Genomic DNA, 22,295 nt, shown 5'->3' on the forward strand with positions numbered 1-22,295 from the left:
GAAATAAATCAAATATTCTTGAACACAATCAGGAGAAAATGCTAACTCAGGCAAGTCAGTGTCATCTTTCAGTGCCATCACCGAGTTAGCTCATAGTTCAGAACAGCCGTCCATAAGGAGGGGTCGCAGTAAAGCAGCAGCGCTGTTTCACAGCATTGCTAAGGTTTGTTGGCAAATCTGGGTGGTGAAGTTTAAATAATATTCCTGCCTGACTGTAAACAGTATTATCCATCTGTTGTTCTTGCAAGCACTAGTATCCCTAGTGAACTCCAAAAGCACTTGCAGGGAATACCAAAAGGAAAATGTATGACTTAGGTTGTTCTCTGGGTCTAAGCAACAATAGATGGTAGCGCGTAAGGATCATATTATACAATCCCTTCTTCTGCCTCCCTTCCCAAAACCCCTGGGGATGAAAGCACTAAGAAGTTTCAAATAATTTAATTTTAATTCCTTTTTCCTAACAAAAAGGATGTATTGTTTCTAATAGCATAATATACAGTATTAGACTGTGTTTTTATAGTGGTTTTAAGAAATGATGCAATAATCCGTTACTTCATTTAGTGATACTGATAATGCTAGGAGCCTATTTTTAAAATATTCAGAGTATTATGACTGCTGGGGAAGAACAAAAGAAAAATACTTAGAATTAGCTATATATAGCACTCAAGAAACTATAAGAAAATATTATTAAACAAATTTGCGTTAAGACTTGTGACTTTTTTCCTTCATGTTTTATAGCTGCATTCAGTTGCAACGTGAATGCGAGGTACTTGTCAACACAGATTCTGTTGCTGTGCGTAATTAAAGTAATTTTTGTGACCAAAGTATGTGTGAAAAGCCAGTGAAGACACACTTTGTAGCACGGTTTCCTTTGCATATGCAGGAAGGCGTAAGACTGGACAGGGTGAAGTTGAAAACCACATTGAATAGAACGGAACTGATGATTCCCATTTTATCCAAGAGCTTTACTTTTAATAGCATCATCACAAAAACTCTAGCCAGAAATCTTCACTCAGATGAGCACAAAAAATGGATGTTGATGAAATAAGTCAAATGTGCAAAACTCATCTGATTATTGAAGTGTAATTCTGGGGATGTAGAATTTTTTTAAGCTCTATTGGCAAGGTGGTTGTTTGTCTATTTTTAGGAGACCTCGTATACTTACCTGCAGCCATGTTTCATAAGGAAGAAAAGAAATATGTGATTGTCTTTGATTAAGCAAAAATGCAAGCACATCTTTAAATGCTGTTTATCAACTTTAAATTGTACTTTCAAAACAGATCCTAACATTTTCCATTTATCGTTTTATGTTTATTTTATTTATTTTGATATTTATGGCATCTAAAACTTTGAAGACATTCTTAAATTATTACCACTTCAGTAAAGATGTCAGCATACTTTTAGTGTAGCTGGGCTATTTTGCTTTGACCTTTAAGAAAAAAAATAATTAATTACTAAACTAAAACCTTGATACTAGGACAAAAACCATACAGATAAAAATGAAATGTGGTCACATTCTTCTGTTTGTTTTCACAATTGTTGGTTGATATTGACTAGCAAGCACTCCCTTATGTGCAAAGAATGTATTGTTTTCATATAATACTGAACAGATGAAAGCTGAACGTTTATATCTCTTCTAATAACAAATTCTGCTAGCTTGGAAATAGTGGTAGAAATAAAGTTGAACTGGAGTGGTATTTATCTAAAGTTAGAAAGTACAGTGCAGCCTGGGACTCCCATGCTAGTATTTTGCTACCAAAAGGTCCATTCTTCCAATTTCTGTGAAAAAAAACAGTTTCTCAGTGCAGTGTGACACAGAAGATACTGTTGAATGAAGACCAGAGTAATAATTTTAAGAGGTGGGCTGTGCTACGAGCTGGCTGCTGGCAATCCTGGGTTTACTCATACAGATTCATGTTGATTTGCAGAGTAGCTGAACTCGCCTTGAATGTGTGATGCAAGTCCTCCCCTTTTGAGAAGTTATGTAGTTCAAAGGCTTTACAAAAGCCTTACTGTCTTGGTAGCCTTTTAATCAGTGAGCTCGCTCTGTCAAACAGCAGCATGTGCAGTGCACTAAGTTCCAAGTTAATATTTTTTCTTAGTTTAAAAGGCAGTGAGTGTTAAGCACATGCTTAAAATTAAGTGTGTGTGTGAATGCTTTCCTCATCTGGACAATGAAATATCTTGCAGCCGATGAATGTCAGCAGTGAATTAGCTTTGCTCTCTCCTTAAGCAGTTGAATAATACAGAGTTAGGTCATCTCCATCTTATATGTGTGTCTGTAATTTTCCTTTTCCTTTCCCTTCACCTCTTCTTTAATTGAAGTAGTGGATTATGGTAGACGACTGACAAGTCTGACCAATAGATCTGGAAATGAGATCATAAATTCTGAGTGCACTTAGAACAATTTTCTAATCCCTTAACATATGAACCACTTCTCTTAGGCAATCTCTAGATATTAAAGCAAGTGTAATTTTACACGACCCACATGTTTTTGCAGGACTGTTAACTAGTAGATTTTTCTTGTATTAGGAGTAGTAGCAAAAGCATTGCCATAAAAACTTCACACATTTTTTTCTTTTAAGCCAAATCTAATGAAACATTACAGGTAGTCTTTCAAGGGCATTTACAGTCTTTTTTGTTCCTACATGTGGGAAACTATAGCCACACTCTGCTTATCTTGTTGAGAACAGTAACTGGAAAGGAGCTGCCTAATTATACCCGCAGCTACAGAGGGTGTTGTCCCTGGGATGGACAGAAACCTTCTGAGATAGCAAGGAGGCTTTCTGAGTGCTCCCTTTCCTTTGCAGACTGTTGTGCAGTCCACCTGTAGCGGGTTGCTTCTTAGCAAGGTGCTATGGAGATAACCTCCCCTGTCTCATCCCTGGCAAGAGGTCCTCAGGCACTTGAATAGTACAAAAAAGGACTACGCCTGCATGGAGATATGAGGTTGCAGTGATCTAGGGATATCAGACACCTATATTAATCATGTTGAAATGGCCACAAAGGGGTTGTTTGACGGTTCAACTGTGCAAGTATAGAATACATATTCCGGTATTTGTTAAGTGGTACTAATTTGATAAGGACTCCCGGGGACTGCAGCAACAACACAAGGAGAAAAGGGGAGGTTCCCTAACTAAGGGTTGCGTTTGGCCTTGATGGAACGCAGTTTCTGGGGACTTGCAACTAACTCTCTTTGTTTTAAATAGGGCTTTGTCTGGAGTGCATAAACACCTCCATGGAGCGCTTTTTCTTACGTAGCACTTGGTATTTTGGGTTATTTTGTAAGGGTGTATTGAGAACAGAATATATGGTTGGGGTAGATCCCTTCATTTCAAATAGTTTCAGTAGTTTGACAGTAGCAATTTGATAAACCTGAGAAGAATTTCCCTTCTTATCAGTAGACTTAGAGTCTGGGTGTGCATATTATTGCTTTCTTCATGCTACTTATTACTCTAATTTACATTTATTTCCCCATCAGTGTGTACTGTACTATGTAGGGGACACATTTTGAAAGTAGTATTACCACATTTCTTTAGAGAAATGAGGAAGGGTATGCATGTACTAACATTTTTTCAAATAGAGAAGTATAAAGGAAGGAAACATTATTAAATATAGTTCACAAATTCTCAGACAGGTTTGCAGGCCAGCTGAGTCTTGTTGAAGAGTCTTTCCACTTAATTTCAGCCGGTGAGTGGGCCAAGAGAGATTTCCAGTCCTTAAACAAACAATTTTAAGTTACCTTTAAGGGGGGTGAAAAGCAAGTTGAAAGGAGGTAATTCAACCCTGGTTTGAAGTGGAAATCACAGTAACGTGTCTGAGAAGCTGCTTTTTCCCCTTCTGTCCTCATTTATGTATTTTAGAGTAAAATTAGACTGGATTGAGTTTGGGGGCCTCTTGTATTTCCTTATCCTTAAAATTGATTACATTCTAGTGACTGAAAAATATAGCAATACTGACAGCCTTTCTTCCTCAGGGTGAGGTGGATATCAACCAGCTGGTGTAGACAGTTATGCGTCTCACCAAAACCAAACCTATTTCAGAACAGCAGCCTCCAGGCTGTTTTTCTGTTACAAGCAAGAAAAGCTGGGGCCTCCACCCACATCATTTTTAGCTGACTAATTCTGGATAGGAAGGTATATGCCTTCAGGGCACAGAGCACTCCAGTAAGGAGAAGCCGCATGCTTTCAACTGCCTTGACTCCTTTGATATGGACTCTAGCAGGTGATACATTTTCAGACCTGTTCAGAAGTAGGTTTTATGAGTTCATATTGACAGATTTTTCCCATATTAGCAGCAGAGCCCAAGGAGTGCTCTACACAGTTGAGTGCTTATCAAATTCAAATTCATTTGAGTGTAAGCGTTAAGACTGCCCCTACCATGAGAATATCTGAGGAACTTGCCACACCTATTTATTGGGCAGCATGCTGAAGAACGTTCTTTGCCCACATACAGGAAAGGCAGAGAAAGTCCGTCAATGTTAATACAGTTATACAGTTAATATAGGCTTGAGAGTGCCAGGACTTGAACGAAGGCTCCAAAGGAACACGCTCCTGGTTATTCTTTGAATTATCTGAAATTCCTGAATTGAATGGCTGTGTTGGGTGTATTCTTGGCACGCTAGCATTTTGCTTGCCCTGGCTATTGGTATTGGAAGAAAAATCCAAACATTTCTGAGTCTCAGAGCATTTTGTTGAAGTCAGTTGCGGAAATTATCAGAAGGTTTTGAGTAGCTAATGGAGATCTGCAGAACTTGTTCAGTTATGCCTTGACATTGCAGTTTGCTGATGGAACAGTCTTCTTCCTAATTCATTGCAGTAGTGACAGTAACTTAAGTTTGTTAGAGTACTGCTACTTTTGAGGACCTAAAGTGCATGTCCTTCCATCAGGACGTTTGGGGTTAACATGTGGAACTTATTTGGTGTTAATGGCAGCTCCTCATCCACAGGTTAGCTCCTGTAACATGTTAAAGACTTTTCTGTTATTGACAGCAAGCACAACATCACAACGTATATGTCTGAAAATGCACTGTCATTATTCCAGTGATGAGGACCCCGCAATTTCTCTATAGCATATAAACAACAGCAAAAAAAATCCCACTGCGTCTAGAGCATTCTTCTGTGTAAGTGGTCATCAAATAAATTACCGGAACATTTACACTCCTGCTGAGTTAAGCTGCTTGATTTTGGGTAAGTGAAAGAAAAATAACACATTTGCTGGAGATTTTTATATCTGCCATTCTGAGACCATTTGTGAATTCAGCAAACTGGATCTGAATAATTAGTCGTGAATAACTGGGGGCTTAAGTGCTTGCAAAGCTCCTAGTGGCAGTGTCCTTTTCTGCAGTAGACGAGAGGTTAGAGAGTTACCTTCTAGTACGACATAGTTTTTACAAAAAATTTGTGAAAGGCAGCTTTTCTAGCATTTTCTAATGTTTTTATAGTCTATTTGTGTAGTAGATAATGTCACAAAAGCAGAATCCTTTTGTGGCTGGTCCAGTTATTCAAAGGCAAGAGAAAACAACTTCATATGAAACAGAAATTAAAGGCTACCTGAAGAGTATTTCTGATGCAATGTTTGCAGGTTTACCAGTTTGGGGCATGACATCTGTGTGTCTGGTAGTTTTGTTACTGCTTTTACAAGTACAGCAAAAACTTGGTGGACAATATATTCCGGTAAGATGGTGCTGGTACCACAGCATCCCACTAGACTAGGTCTCTATCAATCACAGTGTCAGTTAAGCGCCACGTTGCTGAGTCATTATGTGGAAATCATAGCCCATCTCAATGCCACTAGGGAGAATTTATTTTTGTTGTGCTATATCATGGTTGTCCCACAGGATGTTCATTGCACAGCAGAGCTCTGTGGTGTGGTCTAGCTGAGAACAAGAATGCAGGGGAAGGGCAGAAGGGGCTAGTGACTATTCCTCTAAACAGAGTACAGAGACATTTCACACCTCCCCACAGCATCTTCCCCACAGTCCATCCCTTTCAGGGGAATTTCCAAGGGGATCCTCTGAGGGTGACTTCACACAACTTCTCTAGGCCTTGTGCCTTTTTCTTCTGTGAGGGTGCAGTGTGGCCCTCATTATAATTTCAATTGGGATCATGGGTTGTGTTTTACATAGGCACTAGGAAGTTTTAGATTGTGTTGTGTTTTAATGATTTCAGTCCCTCTGTCCCTGAGCGATGATTTCTCAGGAGTTCATGACTGCAGAAAGGCAAGCTATGACCTAAAAATCAGATGTACTATAGACAAATTTACTCTAAATGGGAAAAAAAACCACTGGTGAGGCCACACTTCGAGTACTGTGTCCAGGTATAGGCTCCTCATACAAAAGAGACATGGGCATACGGAGAGATTCCAACAAAAGGCCTCAAAGATGAGTAAGGGACTGGAGCATTTATCCTATGAGGAAGGATAGGAGCATCTCTCTTCTCCAGAGAAGAGAAGGCTTGGGGGGAATCTTATCAATGTGGCCAAACACCTGAGGGGAAGGTGCAAGAGGATGGGCCAAGCACTTTTCAGTGGTGCCCAGTGACAGGACCAGAGGCAGTGGGCATAAACTGAAATACAGGAGGTTCCCTCGGAACATCAGGAAACACTTTTTTACTATGAGGGTGACTGAGCACTGGCACAGCTTGCCCAGGGAGGTTGTAGTATCTCCAACCTTGGAGATAATTAAAAGCTGTCTGGACATGGTCCTGGGCTTGAGCAGGGAGAATTGGACCATATTATCTCCAGAGGTGCCTTCCAACCTAAACGATTCTGTGATTCTGTGAAAGAAGAAAAAATAAAAATATGCTATCTTGATTTGAAAGCTAGACGATGTGCAGAAGACAAATATTTCTGCAGCCTAACACCATTGCTGTCAGTGCTATTAAGGAGAGACTGCAATGTGAGTTGGCAAAGACTGCAATGTGAGTCAGCAAAGAAATTAGCCATGGCCTGGTGAATGTAAAAAAAAATGTGAGATTAAGGATCTAGTTTTACAGTTTCTTTCATTTTGCCAAGTTGAAAAGCAGTCTGATTGAAATCATTACATCAGATGATATTGCTGTATGTCTAGTTTTCCCCTGCATGCATCACTCCTTGAACAGCAGTGTAACTGTCTTCAGCCTTTTAAAGGGCAGCTATATTTTTGTTCATCTCTAAAGCACTAACCTGTGAGGCTGAAACATACTCATACAGCATTTTGCACTCCAGTTTTAATATATGCTTTGATTAATAAATAAATAAATGGAAGGAAAGTAATTAACTATACTTCCTAACAAAAGTATTTTAAATTATTTTCATCCCAAGGATCAAAATCGTCTTTTGGGACCAAAGTTCCTAAAATAACACAGTATTTTAGTGTATAGTAAGGGAAGAGCTATCAATCCACTCTCCTTCAAAATGTTAGCTTCTCTTGTGCCTCATAACTACTTTTGGAATTTCCTAACTGATAGGAGGTCTGTCAAGGCTTTGCTCTTTTTGGGGTTTGGTTTGGGGGTGGTGGGGGTGGTGGTTTTTTGTTTGTTTATTTTATCTTAGGCTTTAATGGAATTGTTAAACTCTCTACACATGAAGTCAGACTCTGTCATGCCTACAAGACATACAGTGTGAAAAAGGGAGGCTCCCTGGCACAAAGCTCATTTTGCAGTGCACTGGGAATGTTCACCAGGGATAGGATGTAGAGTAGCTTATGTGCTGTACATTTTTATTTCATCTTATTGCTCCCAGATTCCTTGTGTGGACAACAAAACAAGGTTCTAAAATAGTGAAAGAAATATTGTAGGTATGACAGAAAATTACATTAGCCCCTATTTTTCTGGCCGTTAGAAACAGAAGGATAATCACTTCAAAAGCGTAAATCCACAAGGTCATTTCTGTGCTGTCCTAGGTTTGCCTTCAATCTTTCCCATTCCTAGAGCTAATTTCTGCTGTGATAATGCCTCTGACTAGTACTTTCAGTGCCGTAAGTGTAGTGTTGGCCATAGGACAGTTGCATATAGGTCAGAAATTAGACTGTTGGTATGAATATGGATTTAGTATGACTAGGAGACAGCCTGAGGTTTTAACTTTTTTCCAAAGAAAATAAGATAATTCTTTTGTCCAATTTTTGCAGTCTCCCTTTTGTCGCTGTAGTAGCACTCTTCATTCATAGCACTGACATGTAAACCTGGGAGGAAAGTGCGAGCTTGGGACTTCAGCCCTTTGATTAGAGATTTAAGCCCCTGAAAGTGTCAGCCGACAGCAGCTGTTTTAAAATGAAGGGGACAGAAACAAACTTGTTTGGGGTGTGGGGATGAGGAGAAACAAGCACATATTCATTGGTCCCTTCTGCTTCATTTTGTCAATTGGCCATTTTCTTCAAGTGCCTTTTAGGTCAATCCTTTAGGACACTTAGGCCTAATCTCCAGCAGCTTCAAATCCTGACCACTCATATATCAAATGCCTGTGCCACTATATCAGCCTTAAAGCTACTGTAGTACAAAGGAGCCTTGAAAAAGGGCTGACTCAAATGGCTGTTTCATTCCCTATGAGTTTAATGGTACCTAGCACGTCTTCTCTGGCTTGGAAAATACCTCACTAGAGGCTTGCTAGAACCTCAATGTTTTTGTTTTATGTTTTGAAATAGTCCAACTTTTGATGAAATTAAAATGTAATTAATGATCCTGTCACCTAATTTAGAAATAGAATGGAGCCTGCCTTCATGGAGTATTGGACCTTACATATCTGCGATTAAAAAATCACTCTGGAAGTAAGAAAGAAAGAAGTCCGTTCTTAATGGAAGGCTTTTATGGAGGATTGGAAGATATATGTTCTTGTATTTGGAAAAATTCTTTAACTCCTCTAACTTTTGAGTAGAGGGTTGGTTCATCATGTCTGCTAAGTTTGAATACTACGTGAAAATTGTCCGCTGGGTTTCTGATATGAATTACTGTTTCTAATTTGATTACTATGGTAGTTATTGTATTTAACTTTTACACATTTTTATAGAAGAACCTAGTTGTAGACTTTTTCAAACCTTTTTTTGGGTGTTATGTTAACGTGCTTTGCCACCACAGAAGTGCAATGCAGTTGGGCACATGAGAGTTAACACAGAAGACAGGCATTGTGAAACAGAAGCACACTTCTGCAGGAGGTTTTACATAATTAGCCATCATCTCTAGTTGTTCTACAATAAAGTCTAGTCATTGCTTTATCATTTTACCTGAAATAAATAATATCTCTGTTTTTTCCGTAAATCTGGGAAATAAACACTAGGAAATGTCATTAAGGGTTTGTTTGGGGTTTTGGATTTTTTGTTTTTAAATTTGGGGCAAGAAAAGAAGTAAATAATGGTTATTTGTTGATTGACTTATCAAAATTATTATGATTCCTTGAACTGTGAAATAATGTGTATACTATCCATTAAACATACCCCAAGTTTGGATCACTGATGTAATGCTGAAAATTTTTAAATCTTTTAACTACTTTTCAGCCACTGGTATAAAAGCATGAAAAATGGACAAGGTATATTTAAAAAAATTTAAAAGCTGCCTATTCTTCCAAACTCTTCCGTTTCTGGAACGGGTCCTGCTCCTTCTTCTTCATTATCTGCCTTCCATATGAGAACAGAAGCACAAATGTCAAAATTATTTAAGATAAGCATTTCTTGCAGTATTTCTAAGTTGCAGAGAAAAGGAAAGCATTGGCAGTCTTGCTGGGAAGACTATGCTCTTAAGGCTAATTGGCCAGCTTTTCAGAATCAGAAGTCACAGTTCTGGTTTTTAGTTAGTTTGACACCTGTGTATTTCCACCACCCTCAGCAGGTTAGTTTTAATAGTTAGTCGTTAATAGTAGACTTAGTAGTAGTAAGTCAGTTTCTTACCTATAGAGGAGTTAACCTGATCAAATAAGGCATTTTAGTGCCCAACTGTGGAGTACATATTCACAGAGTCTTTTTAAATTTTATTATTGCTTACCTACCCAATATGAGACAGTAGGTTAAATGCTGTTAATAGACTTAATTGTGTCTTTCTTAATGCTGTCTGTTGTTTTCTTTGCCTTTAGGGTGAACCTGGTTTGCCTGGAGTCGCGGGAGAGAAGGGAGAAGCAGGACTTAAGGTTGGTATTGAAAACAGATTAAAAACAGAAGCACACGGTACGTGAGTGCATGTAGAGATGACAGTCATGCTTTCTAACTTGGATTTATATTCTGACTGGCTTTTAATGATCTGCTCCCTCCAGTGATCACTGCTGTAAGAGGCTTTACACATTTCACGATAAAGAAGCATATTCTTCTTCTGTGCTTGTATAATTCCAGTCAGTAGCACTGACGCATACGCATCCGCTGCCAAGTGAATGCAATACGCCTGCAAGTGTTTGGGAGTTTGGGGACCTTTTTAGAAAGGCTTTGTTTATGCTCCTTACAATGTGTTTCAGGCTTCTTTTCAAGAACTTCTGTGGTCAATTCTTTGACAAATGTCAGGGTTAAGTCTTGAGGGCTTATCCTGCTATCATGGAAGTTAGCAACAAGTCTCATTAGGGGCACGCCTCAGCCTGTATTTGTTACATCAGAATGTCTCTTTGCACTTATTTTATTGTTAGATAATTTGCTCTACTGTTTTAATATTGAAAAAGTGAAATAGAACATAAAGCTTATGATAACTTCATTTAAAAGAGAGCTCAACATGTCTGAGATGATGAGATCTGTGGGCCTCTTGGAACGGGTAATGCTAAATTCTAATCCCATCAGCTGTGAGCGTGTCATTGGTGCACATGTGTGCCTCAGCTGATTCTGTGCATCATGCTGCTGCTGACAGACACGCAGGGCAGGCTCTTTACATTTACTGACTGGCTGCTTGTCCATCAGGAATGAAAAGAAACCATTTGGGAGCATGACCTTTTCTTACTTTGTATACAGAAGCAGCCAAATTATGGCAGTTGATGCTTAATTTGTATTCACAGCTGTAGTCTTTGGGTTGCCTAGCAACCGCCAGCCACCAGAAGGGGCAAAGATGAGCCAGAGTGCAGTTCTGAGCCAGAAGTGCAGAGATGAGGTATCAGGGTCAGGCTGGTGTGCAGAAGTGCGTTTGCCATTGAGCCAGTTTCTCAAGCAAGTTATAATTCTGAAAAATAATGGCTATAAGCCATCTTTTTGTTACAGAGAATGTAAGGAGCACTAAAGGCTCTTTGCTCTGAATCAATTATGAATTAGTTCAAGACACTTAAGGCTTTTTGTCTCTCCCAAAGAGCTTTCTAAGCCATTAACAAAATCACAAAACTTTCCCCTCACATTTGGCCTTTGGATTTTTCCTTCATTCATTCCCAAAATAAGGAGATCCAAATGTAGAAGTCACATAGACCCTGGCAGGCCACTTCACAAAGACGCATGCCTGTTTGTCAGGGTTTAATCTGGGACAAAATGGGGGAAAAAGACTTAACGTGCAAATCATTAAGCTTTTAAAATTATGTTGAAGATATATTGACTGAGAGTTCTATTAAAATTACAGATTTTATTGTTTATCGATTTTCTCGTCGGATTTAATCATCTGAGACAATGTGATCAGTAGTGACATACTTGTTAGTAACTGACATACTGATGATAACAATACTTTGATTTTCGCTTGTGTTAGTAACTTACAACTTCTTTGCTCCAATTATTTTCATCAGGGTGACCCTGGAGAAAGAGGAGAAAAGGTGAGACACATTTCACTTCCTTTGTGGTGGTACTGTTTTGGAGAACTGCTTGGAGAATTGCTAGTGCACTGATTTCAAGTTTAAAAAGAAAAATACAGCTACTACCTAGAACTTGAGCAGCATTGTGCAGTGAGTGTCAAATAATACCTACTAATGGAAGTTACTGATCTGTGGTTACTGCAGAGGGATTAGTCGCAGAGAGCAGTGTTAAGGGCTGCACAGATGAGCAACTGTGCAGCTAATCCTAACTATGATTAGTCTCAGAAAAAGATGAGCCTGTCTGAATAAAAGACAGATCCACACATTCCTCAAAACTTGGTTTTGACGTGGTGTCGCCTTTGTGGAGTAAAACAATTAGGTAACAGAGTGGTAACTACATAGACTCTAAATGATATGTGGGTAACCAGTCCTCTGCATACTAAAAGTGGAGCTCTCCATTCTTGCTTGGATCAGTTTAAGTAAGAGCAAGGGAATCTGCCCCAATGATCTTGGGCTATAGACTGTTTGGAGAGGGACCAGAAGCACAAACGGTACACTAACGGTGCTCTGACTTGCACTGACGTAGCGAGGAGTTACTTCTCTGACGTCCACAGTCACGCCAAGACAAGACAAAAAGGGGCAGAAGCTCCACACTGCAAAACTTGGGTGTAATTCTGCTCTCCCAAGGAGAGTGGCCAGCAGGAGCACCCGTGTGAGAGTACATGCTGAGTGAGAGTCAAGCTTCTGCATCTGTACAAGGGCCGTTTGAGAAATGGTATAAGCCTTATTTTGAGTACACGGCCTCATCTTCTATGAGTACACTGAGACATGTTTTTAAAAAGCAAGTTGCTTGTATCCAGGTGCAATTTGCTCTTGAGAATTGTTTACCCATTGGAAGCTGCAATGGAATTTCACTTCCGTATCTGTGTAAATCCATGTAATAGCAACTGGAAGCATGCTTTGCAAAAGCAATTCATTTCACATTTTAAAAAGCGCATCATAAAAATAATCCAGGGGAATCTTGAAGGTGTATACCCCACATGTAGAAGTATGTAACTGCAAATCTCTTTTCATGAAATCATTACTTTGATTAAAGTAATATTTGTTGAAGAACTTCAGTAATCCTTTGTTTTCAGACACAAAAGAATTAGCTATATATTTTAACGTATAATGAATTTCTGCTACTTAAAATCATGATATTTTTCCATAATCACCCTTTGTCTTCTCCTAAAGAATGTAATTATAAATTACATTATAAATGCCCTCGATACGCTTTATCACATCGAATGAACTTGGGATGACATTCCTAAGAGTTACTGTTTTGCGTTTCCATGTGTCATCAAGCCCTTAATTAAAGTGCTGCTACATTGTTAGCTAGTTCCCGTTGTGTCAGTGACTGTGCCATACAAAATGGTCTCTGTTACAAGTCCTCTGAATGGAATTTTACATTAAGGTTTTCAGAGCAATATGACAGATACTGAATAAATATTGCTACTTGAATAGTACTACTTGTTTTCAGATCAAGACCTACTAGAACGTTTTTTAGCTTACTTAGACACAGTGTTTATCAATATTTTTTGCATTTTAAATATTTCTCACACTTTACTTGAACCTGAAGCCACACAGAAGTTTTTGGCCTATAGTCTCATATATAACAAAAACTGTTTGGTGTCGTCTGGACTTGTTATATGGCTATAAATGGAAGCTAGGTCTTTTTGTAGATATATCTTTTGAAATGTTTCTTTACAAAGCTGGTTTTAAAGTAGAAAATGTCTCACCAGCCATGAAAAAAAAAGTTATGCAAACATCACTCTTTTAACAATAAACAATGCGTAGAATTTATGTGGCAATAACAATCATTTTGGTGGCTCCTTGGAGGAGCAGCAGTCAGTGAAGTTTTTGTAGTCTCAGAGAGTATATGCCACAAATTACTTGAGAATCCTAATAAAATGTATCGGAATTGTGTAACTGTCACCAGAATTTGATTAGATGCATTTAGGTGAATGCCTCTGTTTTGGAAAAAAACATACGTACTGGTAATATAAAATGCTGAATCATCGTTAAATCATTCCTTCATTGCTAAACCACAGTGACTGGCGAAGTCTCTAGACTATACAGACAGGAAGATAGTTATTTGATAGCTTGTGTGGTTTTTTGAGGACCTGTGAAGGGGATTACAGTTATAGTGAAGACTGTGTAAGACACAGCAGCTATATAAACCATGCTTACTGACCATGTCATATAGAGATTGACTACCTGATTAACAAAATTAGCTTGCTAATCATGTTGGAATGCTGACTCTTCTCTGCATGCTGTGCACTTACATAAAATCATTAAAATATAATATTTATTTTAATTACAGGGTGATGCTGGAGAAAATGGACTAAAGGGTGACACAGGAGAAAAGGTACACTACGTATTAGTAAAGAAGAAAATGTGTGCTTTAGGCATCCTTACAATACTACCAGCTAATGAAAATAATTTGACCAAAAGAAAAATGCCTTTTAAACTGCTTGTTTTTTGTAAAGATGCTGAGTGATTTGCCTGAGTTCATATTTATGAACAGCAAAAAAAAATGCCACTGTTCTTTCCAATTAAGCATGAAACTCCTGACTTTATACAGCAGCAGCTTTAGTACAGCGTACATCAGCATGTCTCTAATTAGCGCTCCTCTTTGCTGAAATTTGCATCATACAGAAACTGTGGTCACAACCTGCCACACTGTTAGGACTAGGTCTGCTAAGTTACAGCCATCTCTTATATATCCTTTATGTTTCCCCTTCTCTGTTCCCCTCAAAGAGAGGGACAAAAACCATGGTATCGTGATAGACAACTTCCCTCCAAATTGCCAGCTGGACAATTGAGAGCTTAAGATAAAAATTACATTTTAAATCCTTTTGCCAGACGACATCAGCAATAACCTCACTTAATACCTCGTTAGTTCATTGCTGCAAAGTACCAACATGTCATAGAGATCACTAAAAAATAGACATAATCAAAATTTTATTTTACTTAGTTTTGACTTATTTTATGTGAGACTCATGCAGTATCACTGCAAAAAAAAAAAAAAAAATGAACTTGAGTTTTTAAATGTGCTTTACCTACACAAGTCAGTCTTCAGCAGTCAGAGCAAAGCCTGTGTTGCACAGGAAGAAGGGTCAGTCATAATGTTCTCTCCTGGCCATCACTTTGAAACTCGTGCTTCTAAAAACATTTATTTTAGTGACTACGATTGGGCAGAAGTAAAAAATTTCTTCTCGTACTACCCCTGTATGTGATATTGCTTAACCAACTCACATCAGTTTAGTGCAAAGAGAAATTTGTGACAGACCTATCAAGCTGGTAAGGAATGCATGCAAATCTCTCAGGTTCTATAATTTGGAACAGTAAAGCTATGCTAAGGATTTTATGGGGCATATTCTAAAATCAGTGGTTAAAAATAGACATTAGATTTAAGAAAAGTCAAGTTATTTGATTCCCAGAGTTGATTTAAATAATACTTCATCTGTAGTCATGCTTATTAACCCAGATGAAAGTCTTAAGAACCTTCTTTAGTTACTTACACAATGTATGCCAGTAACATCATCTTTATCCATGTTTATGTGATTCAAGATTATAATCTCTTAGCAAGTTGAGATTGTCGTTCAGACAGACAGTCCTGCAACAAGTGAATGAGAAGTTCATAATCTCTCCGGGAAGCCTAGTGCAGCTTTGCTTGTTGCTTTTCTACTCTATCAACTCTTAGAGTGAGCTTGCATCCACTAGAATGCTCATACTGCACTGTGGTCTGCAGTACACACATGTCCCTGCTTGGGATCTTGTTTAAGGAATGAAAAAGTTCTCTCCCTCTTTCAGTGGGAAATCCTTTCTCCCCAAATAGAATGTTTTAACTATTTCTGTGTGAGCTTTCAACACTTTGGCAGTCTAGTTGGGATCAACTTGTGGAACGTATAGGTCATCAGGAGACTTCTTATATTGCTGTATCTGAAGGAATGTCAATAAACTTGTTGAACTTCATAATACAGAAGTCTCCCATCTCTTCCAGGTTTCATATAAGTTTCAGAGGTGGGGTGGTGACATGGGAACATATGCTATTTGTGTGGAGTGTGTTGCTTTAACTGTATGTAACAGGCCGGAACCCAATGCATGAATTTTTACAACAGAGTGAGCAGAGTGACTTAGTTGACTTTGATTATTTTTCCTCAATCTTCCCTGCCTGCAAGACAATCTGCCATCCAGATCTTATAGGAGAGTTGCCCCTTAAAGTTCCTGATAGATTGCTCTGCAAACAGCATTTTGTGGGGGGCTTAGGAAGGTATTTTTTGATGGATAATTTAGCAAGCATTAAACTTGGTGTCATTACATTTCATTTGTACTACTTAACAAGGATTGTATTCTTTCCTGCTCTTCAGCATAGGGGGAAATTTTTGCTGTATGATCATTATATATAATTCCAGCACGAATTTGCCCAGCAATCACTAATCGTATAAGTTTTAGAGGAAATCAGAATGGCTATTACAGCCACATTTAATTAACATGTTCACAAAATATCCTTGACCTTTTTTTCTATATTTTTTTATTTGTATCTTCTCCTGTATTGTGTCTGCACCTTCTCTGTTGGTGTCGTGATCATCTTGAGGAGGCAGTTTAACTTACCTCCGCTATAAACCCTGCTATAAGGCAGGGTTTCAAAGTAGCTCAATAGCATTCCTTCTACGTTTTCCACTGGGTGCTTTCTTTTGGGCAGGAAATTAACATGGAACTATGTCTGTTGTCTTAAAAGAAGCAGATGAAATCGAGTTCCAGCAAATTTCACAGCCAGCCTTACTGATGCGCGATGCTTATACATCTCTTCTGTTATAGTTTCTCCCAACTACACAACCCATGCCTTGTATTTGGGTAGCTCTGAAAAGTTTGGGACGTGTTACATTACGGAACTTCACTACCAGATGAGTACTGAAAGTTTTTGCCAGCTGAACACTTGTGGGGAGGAGTATAAGACTTACTAAGGCTCAGCTTTTGAAGACTGTTTTTAAAAGAGCTGCTGGATATATTGTTGAGAGATGAGATACGGCTAGTATCCATTCAGTTCTCAGGTGTCCAACCACACACATACACAATCCCTTCCTGCTCAGTAAACAAGCCATTAATTTTATGTAAATAAATGCAGGCACCATTGCACTAGATTGTAGTGGTACACATATGCTTGAGAAATCTAATTCATAGTTCAGAAAACTTGAAAACATGTCACTAAAAGCTTAACGCTCCTGTGAGATAAATATCGAATTTTCATTTATGTGGTGAGAGACGGATATCAGGTGACAACAGTTTCAGACTTGGTTTAGGAATGGGTTCCTGTCTGTGCAATTAATGTAGCTTTGTTTTCTGAACTGCTGTACCTAGTGGCTGTCAGAAATACGGACTTGGGTGCCTATGTCTTGACCTGTGACTTAAGAAAGAAACGGTCTTTGTGGAATTGTCTAACTTTGAAGACTGTCAATGCCAGGCTTCAGTTCTTGCTTCTACTCCTCTACTGTAGCATTGGTCCCTAGAAACTACCAAGTATCTTCCTTCTGTGTGCATGTTCCCTTGCTAAAGTTTCTTCATTTTCAAACTGTCTGACTCATCAGAGAACTGAGAACATGCTGTACCACAATATTTCTTTAATCCCATATTAATTTTCGTTCTTGCATGAAGATGGATTATAAATACTTTGTGTCTTATCTTCCCCATATCATCATTATCCTTTAAAATATTTAACTGGTGAATATCTCTTACCAGTTGCTTTGCCACTTTATAGCTATAAAAAGTCCTTGAGGCTTTGCAGTTGTACATGCTTGTAAGGGATATCAGCAGTATCACTCATGCATGTCTATCAAAATGAGGCAGCTGAGGTTTCCAGACATGAATCAACCGTTCATAAAACTGATTTTTGTTTTTAATTCATGCAAGAGCAAGCTGCAGTAACTGTGTAGAGGAAATCTATTCCTATTCTTCAAAAAGAAGTGAGCATGTTATCTGGTACCATTTGATTTTATGAGACTATTACCAAAAAGGCCCTATACCCAAAACAACTTTAAAACTATGGCATTGACTCCAGCTCCACCTAACCATCAGGAATGGGTATCCCCTGTTTGTATTTTAATGCGAAAAATATTAAATATTTATACTCTGCTTGAACATCTTCAAAGTGGATTACAGTACCGGCCCATATGTTATCTATGTAAATGACTAGCAGGATGTTGGGGAGCTTGAAGTTGCTGCTGTGTAGCAACCTGTTACTTTTAATGAACAACAAACATTTATTTTGAATAATGAATGATAAGACAGTTCTTCAAATATGAGTACTCAAGCCATCTTCAACAGCATGTAGTTTGACAAGCAAAATTTTCTTTTTTGTTTGTCTGTTTATGTTTGGCATGTCACGTAAGAAAAAAAAATGCAATGAAGTGAGTATACAGTTAATTTTAACGATCCTGTGACAATTGTACAAAACTGGGGGCTAAGAGCTTCCTTTGGCCAGGTCACTCACCAATCCTCTGCCCTTGTGCAGACCTCATTAGGTCTTGCAGGGAGAAAATTAGGCAAGCAAAAGCCCAGCTAGAACTCAGTCTGGCCACTGTTGTCAAGACATAACAAAAAATGTCTTTACAAATATGTTAGCAACAAAAAGAGAATCAAAAGAATCTCCTTGCTCTATTGGATGTAGAGGGGAATATTGCAACTGAGGATGAGGAAAAGGCTGGCGTACTAAATGCCTTCTTTTCCTCAGTCTTTAACACTCAGACCAGTTATCCCCAGGGTATTCAGCCCCTGGAGCTGGAAGGCAGGGACGGAGAGCAGAATAAATCCCCCATAATGCAGGAGGAAGCAGTTTACGACCTGCTGCTCCACCTGGACGTTCACAAGTCTATGGGCCACATAGGATCCACCCGAGAGTACAGAGGGAGCTGGCAGAGGAGCTTGCCGAGCCACTCTCCATCATTTATCAGCAGTCCTGGTAACCAGGGAGGTCCCAGGCAACTGCAGGCTTGCCGATGTGACGCCCATCTACAAGAAAGGCTGGAAGGATGATCCGGGGAACTACAGGCCTGTCAGCCTGACCTTGGTGGTGGGGAAGGTTATAGAGCGGTTCATCTTGAGTGAGCTCACCAAGCATGTGCAGGGCAACCAGGGCTTCAGGCCCAGCCAGCATGGCCTCAGGAAAAACAGGTCCTGCCTGAGCAACTGATCTCCTTCTATGACAGGGTGACCTCCCTAGTGGATGAGGGAGAAGCTGTGGATGTTGTCTACCTGGACTTTAGTAAAGCCCTTGACACTGTTTCCCACAGCATCCTCCTGGAGAAGCTGGCTGCTCATGGCTCAGACAGGCATACTCTTCGCTGGGTAAAAAACTGGCTGGACGGCCAAGGCCAGAGAGTTGTGGTGAGTGGAGTTAAATCCAGTTGGCTGCTGGTCACGAGCAGGGTTCCCCAGGGCTCAGTGTTGGGGCCAGTTGTGTTTAATATCTTTAGCAATGATCTGGATGAGGGGACCAAGTGCACCCTCGGTAAGTTTGCAGGTGACACCAAATTGGGTGGGAGCGTTGATCTGCTCAAGGGTAGGAAGGCTCTGCAGCCGGACCTGGACAGACTGGATCAATGGGCTGGATCCTGCACTTTGGTTACAAACACCCCATGCAACGATACAGGCTTGGGGAGGAGTGGCTGGAAAGCTGCCCAGTGGAGAAGGCCCTTGGAGTGCTGGCTGACAGCCAGCTGAGCATGAGCCAGCAGTGTGCCCAGGTGGCCAAGAAGGCCAACAGCATCCTGGCTTGTATCAGGAACAGTGTAGCCAGCAGGAGCAGGGAAGTGATTTTGTGCCTGTACTCAGCACTGGTGAGGCCGCACCTTGAATAGTGTGTTCAGTTTTGGGCCTCTCACTACAAGAAGGACATTGAGGTGCTGGAGCGTGTCCAGAGAAGGGCAACCAAGTTGGTGAAGGGTCTGGAGAGCAAGTCTTAGGATGAGAGGTTGAGGGAACAGGGGTTGTTTAGCCTGGAGAAGAGGAGGCTGACAGGAGACCTTGTTGCTTTCTACAACTACCTGGAAGGAGGTTGTAGCGAGGCGGGGGTCGGTCTCTTCCCGAGTAACAAGCAATAGGACAAGAGGAAATGGCCTCAAGTTGCATGAGGGGAGGTTTAGATTGGATATGAAGAAAAATTTATTTACTGAAAGAGTGGTCAGGCATTAGAACAGGCTGCCTAGAGAGGTGGTGGAGTCACCATCCCTGGAGGTATTTGAAAGATGTGTAGATGTGGCACTTCAGGGCATGGTTTAGGAGACGTGGTGGTGTTGGGTTGACAGTTGGACTTGGTGATCCTAGAGGTTTTCTGCAACCTTAATGATTCTGTGATTCTATATCACTGCCTATCAAATCCAGTCAACCCAGCAAAACATAGGCAAATCTTTTCGAAAGCAAGATGCCTCCTCATAACAGAGAACTTTCTTGGATACATGAATTACTAAAGCTCTCTCATCCTGTAGACTATAACACAACTGCATTAAACTATCAGTTTAAATATGCTGAAGAGCTGTGGAAATAGAGCTATGACCTGTCCTGATAGGGATAAACACATAGGTCACTAGGGTTTTTTTTCAAGGTTAACCTTCATTAACACAAAAAGCTTTGTCAGTTGAGAGCTGACACTTGCCATCTGTAGAATTAGGTCAAAAAGATTGCACATATTCTTTGTAAATGGCAGTAAATTATTTTTAGTCTATATCACCAATTTCAAGATGTCGAAGTACACCCCATCTTTTGGCTTTACTAAGTACATTTATACAAAATCTGCAATTATTACATCTACATTATTTGTTGTGAATTTTGAGGTTAACTGTTATGCTGTTTGGATGAGTGAAACTAAATCTCTCTGCACATTCTTGAAAACAATATTGTTCCTTTTCTGCATCACACTGATTTAATTCATTGGGTAAATTCCTATGTGACAGCACAGAGAATGGGTAATCTTGCTATATAGTTATTTTGTTATATAATCTTGCCATACTCTTGCATGTTTTATTATGTCTGTTTCCTGAAAAACTATGTATTTAATAAGTGTGATTATTTCTTGTGGATTTTGTATCAGGGTGACCCTGGTTCTTCTGCTGCAGGAATTAAGGTAATTTAGTTTTAAAGCAGTTGTACAGGGAGAAGGGGGCTGGCTGGTCTTTGTTATTTTGTAGTGTCATGGACATTTTGGGTAGCGTTAATGATATGGTTTTCCCCAGCTCTATTTTTAATTCATTTTATTAGCTCTCATGTCTTTCACCTCTTTTCTTTTAGGGTGAACCCGGTGAATCTGGACGGCCTGGACAAAAGGTATTAGTTGGAAACATTCAGTTTTCCTTTTCCTCTCTCTTGGATTTGTGATAAACAATGTTACATGGATGTTACCAATGGCACTCACCCATACTAGAATGATTGCAAGGCAGTACAATTTAACAGCCCCAGGCTTGTACGCATTTGGTGTATGATCATTTTGTATTAAAAAAAAAAAGCACAGGAGTGATGATACTAATTAGCATGAAAAGCAATATTAGAATAACACACCTCCTTTTCTAGCCACAGCGTACTACTTGCATTGAAAGCTTACCCAATTGCAGTTGATGAGACTAACAAAGAACGGCTCTGCTCCTTGAGTGATCACAAGTTAACCCTGCACATTTGACTGAATGTTAACCTTCAGACTATGGTACATTATTACATCTCATTAGGAAGAAAATAAATATTGACTAGAAACCCTTTCACATATACCTGTAACGGGAATCAAACTGTCAGAGGCATGCGGCATGTTTGGGACGACATAGACCAGCTACTGCTGCCCTGTTCTTCCTTCCAGGGGAAGAAATTCCCCTGGGTACTGCATAGCTGAAGCTGCTTTTTTCAAATAAAGGTCCAGCAGGAGCTGTAATGAGTCTGTGCTGCATGAGGCCCTCTGAAGCTGGGGAATTTCCTCTTTGAATCCGTAGTACATCAAACCATGAACGTTATGCCTTCGGCTGCCTTTCATGAGAGTAGGAAGCAGGTCCTGCTGGGAGAGCTGGTGAAAGGGCAAGGAGAAGAGACAATGAGGGAACCAGATTTTTGCTTTGCAGTACTTGGTTTCCCTCGGGAGTCTTCGACATCATTCTTGCCTCTTATGACATTGAAAATTACCCACTGCTGCCAGAGTGGAGCAGAGTCCAGCTGCCAGTTGAGCTAGCAGGTATTCCAGACAGACAGCCAAGAGCTAAAATTCTATACAGTGAATGGCAGTACAACCATTTTCTAATACTCAAGGTCTTTTGGTGGCTAAGCAAAACCCCAAAACACATAGATATATAAAATAAGAAGTTAAGTATTTTTATCTGAGAAATTATAACTGTTATCAATTATAACAGACTAAACAAAGACTATTATGGTTGCAAATGCAGTTCTTTAGGAAAACGCAGTTTTAATTAGGAAAGGTAATCAAAGTAGTTTAAAGCTTTCTAATCCACAGAATCATTCAGTGTGTGCATTCTGCAGTGTATGTTTTTCTTGGGTAATAAACTAGAAAATGCACTTAAGAGCCTGTTGAGATTCATACTCTCATTAGCTGGCTGCCACGGAGGCAAAACTAGCAGTGA

General features: G+C 39.6%; 1 protein-coding gene across 1 annotated transcript in view; it reads left to right on the forward strand.

The window, feature by feature from the left end:
* Positions 1-22,295, forward strand: part of COL25A1 (collagen type XXV alpha 1 chain) — a 323,987-nt gene that overhangs the window by 253,523 nt on the left and 48,169 nt on the right. Inside the window, exons 13-17 of the mRNA XM_075090678.1 lie at positions 10,039-10,092; positions 11,641-11,667; positions 14,009-14,053; positions 20,774-20,806; positions 20,971-21,006. Coding sequence (XP_074946779.1) covers positions 10,039-10,092; positions 11,641-11,667; positions 14,009-14,053; positions 20,774-20,806; positions 20,971-21,006 — 195 coding nt within the window. The remainder of the gene's footprint in view (positions 1-10,038; positions 10,093-11,640; positions 11,668-14,008; positions 14,054-20,773; positions 20,807-20,970; positions 21,007-22,295) is intronic.

Source organism: Phalacrocorax aristotelis, chromosome 4, assembly GCF_949628215.1.
Source record: "Phalacrocorax aristotelis chromosome 4, bGulAri2.1, whole genome shotgun sequence".
NCBI classification, from domain to species: domain Eukaryota; kingdom Metazoa; phylum Chordata; class Aves; order Suliformes; family Phalacrocoracidae; genus Phalacrocorax; species Phalacrocorax aristotelis.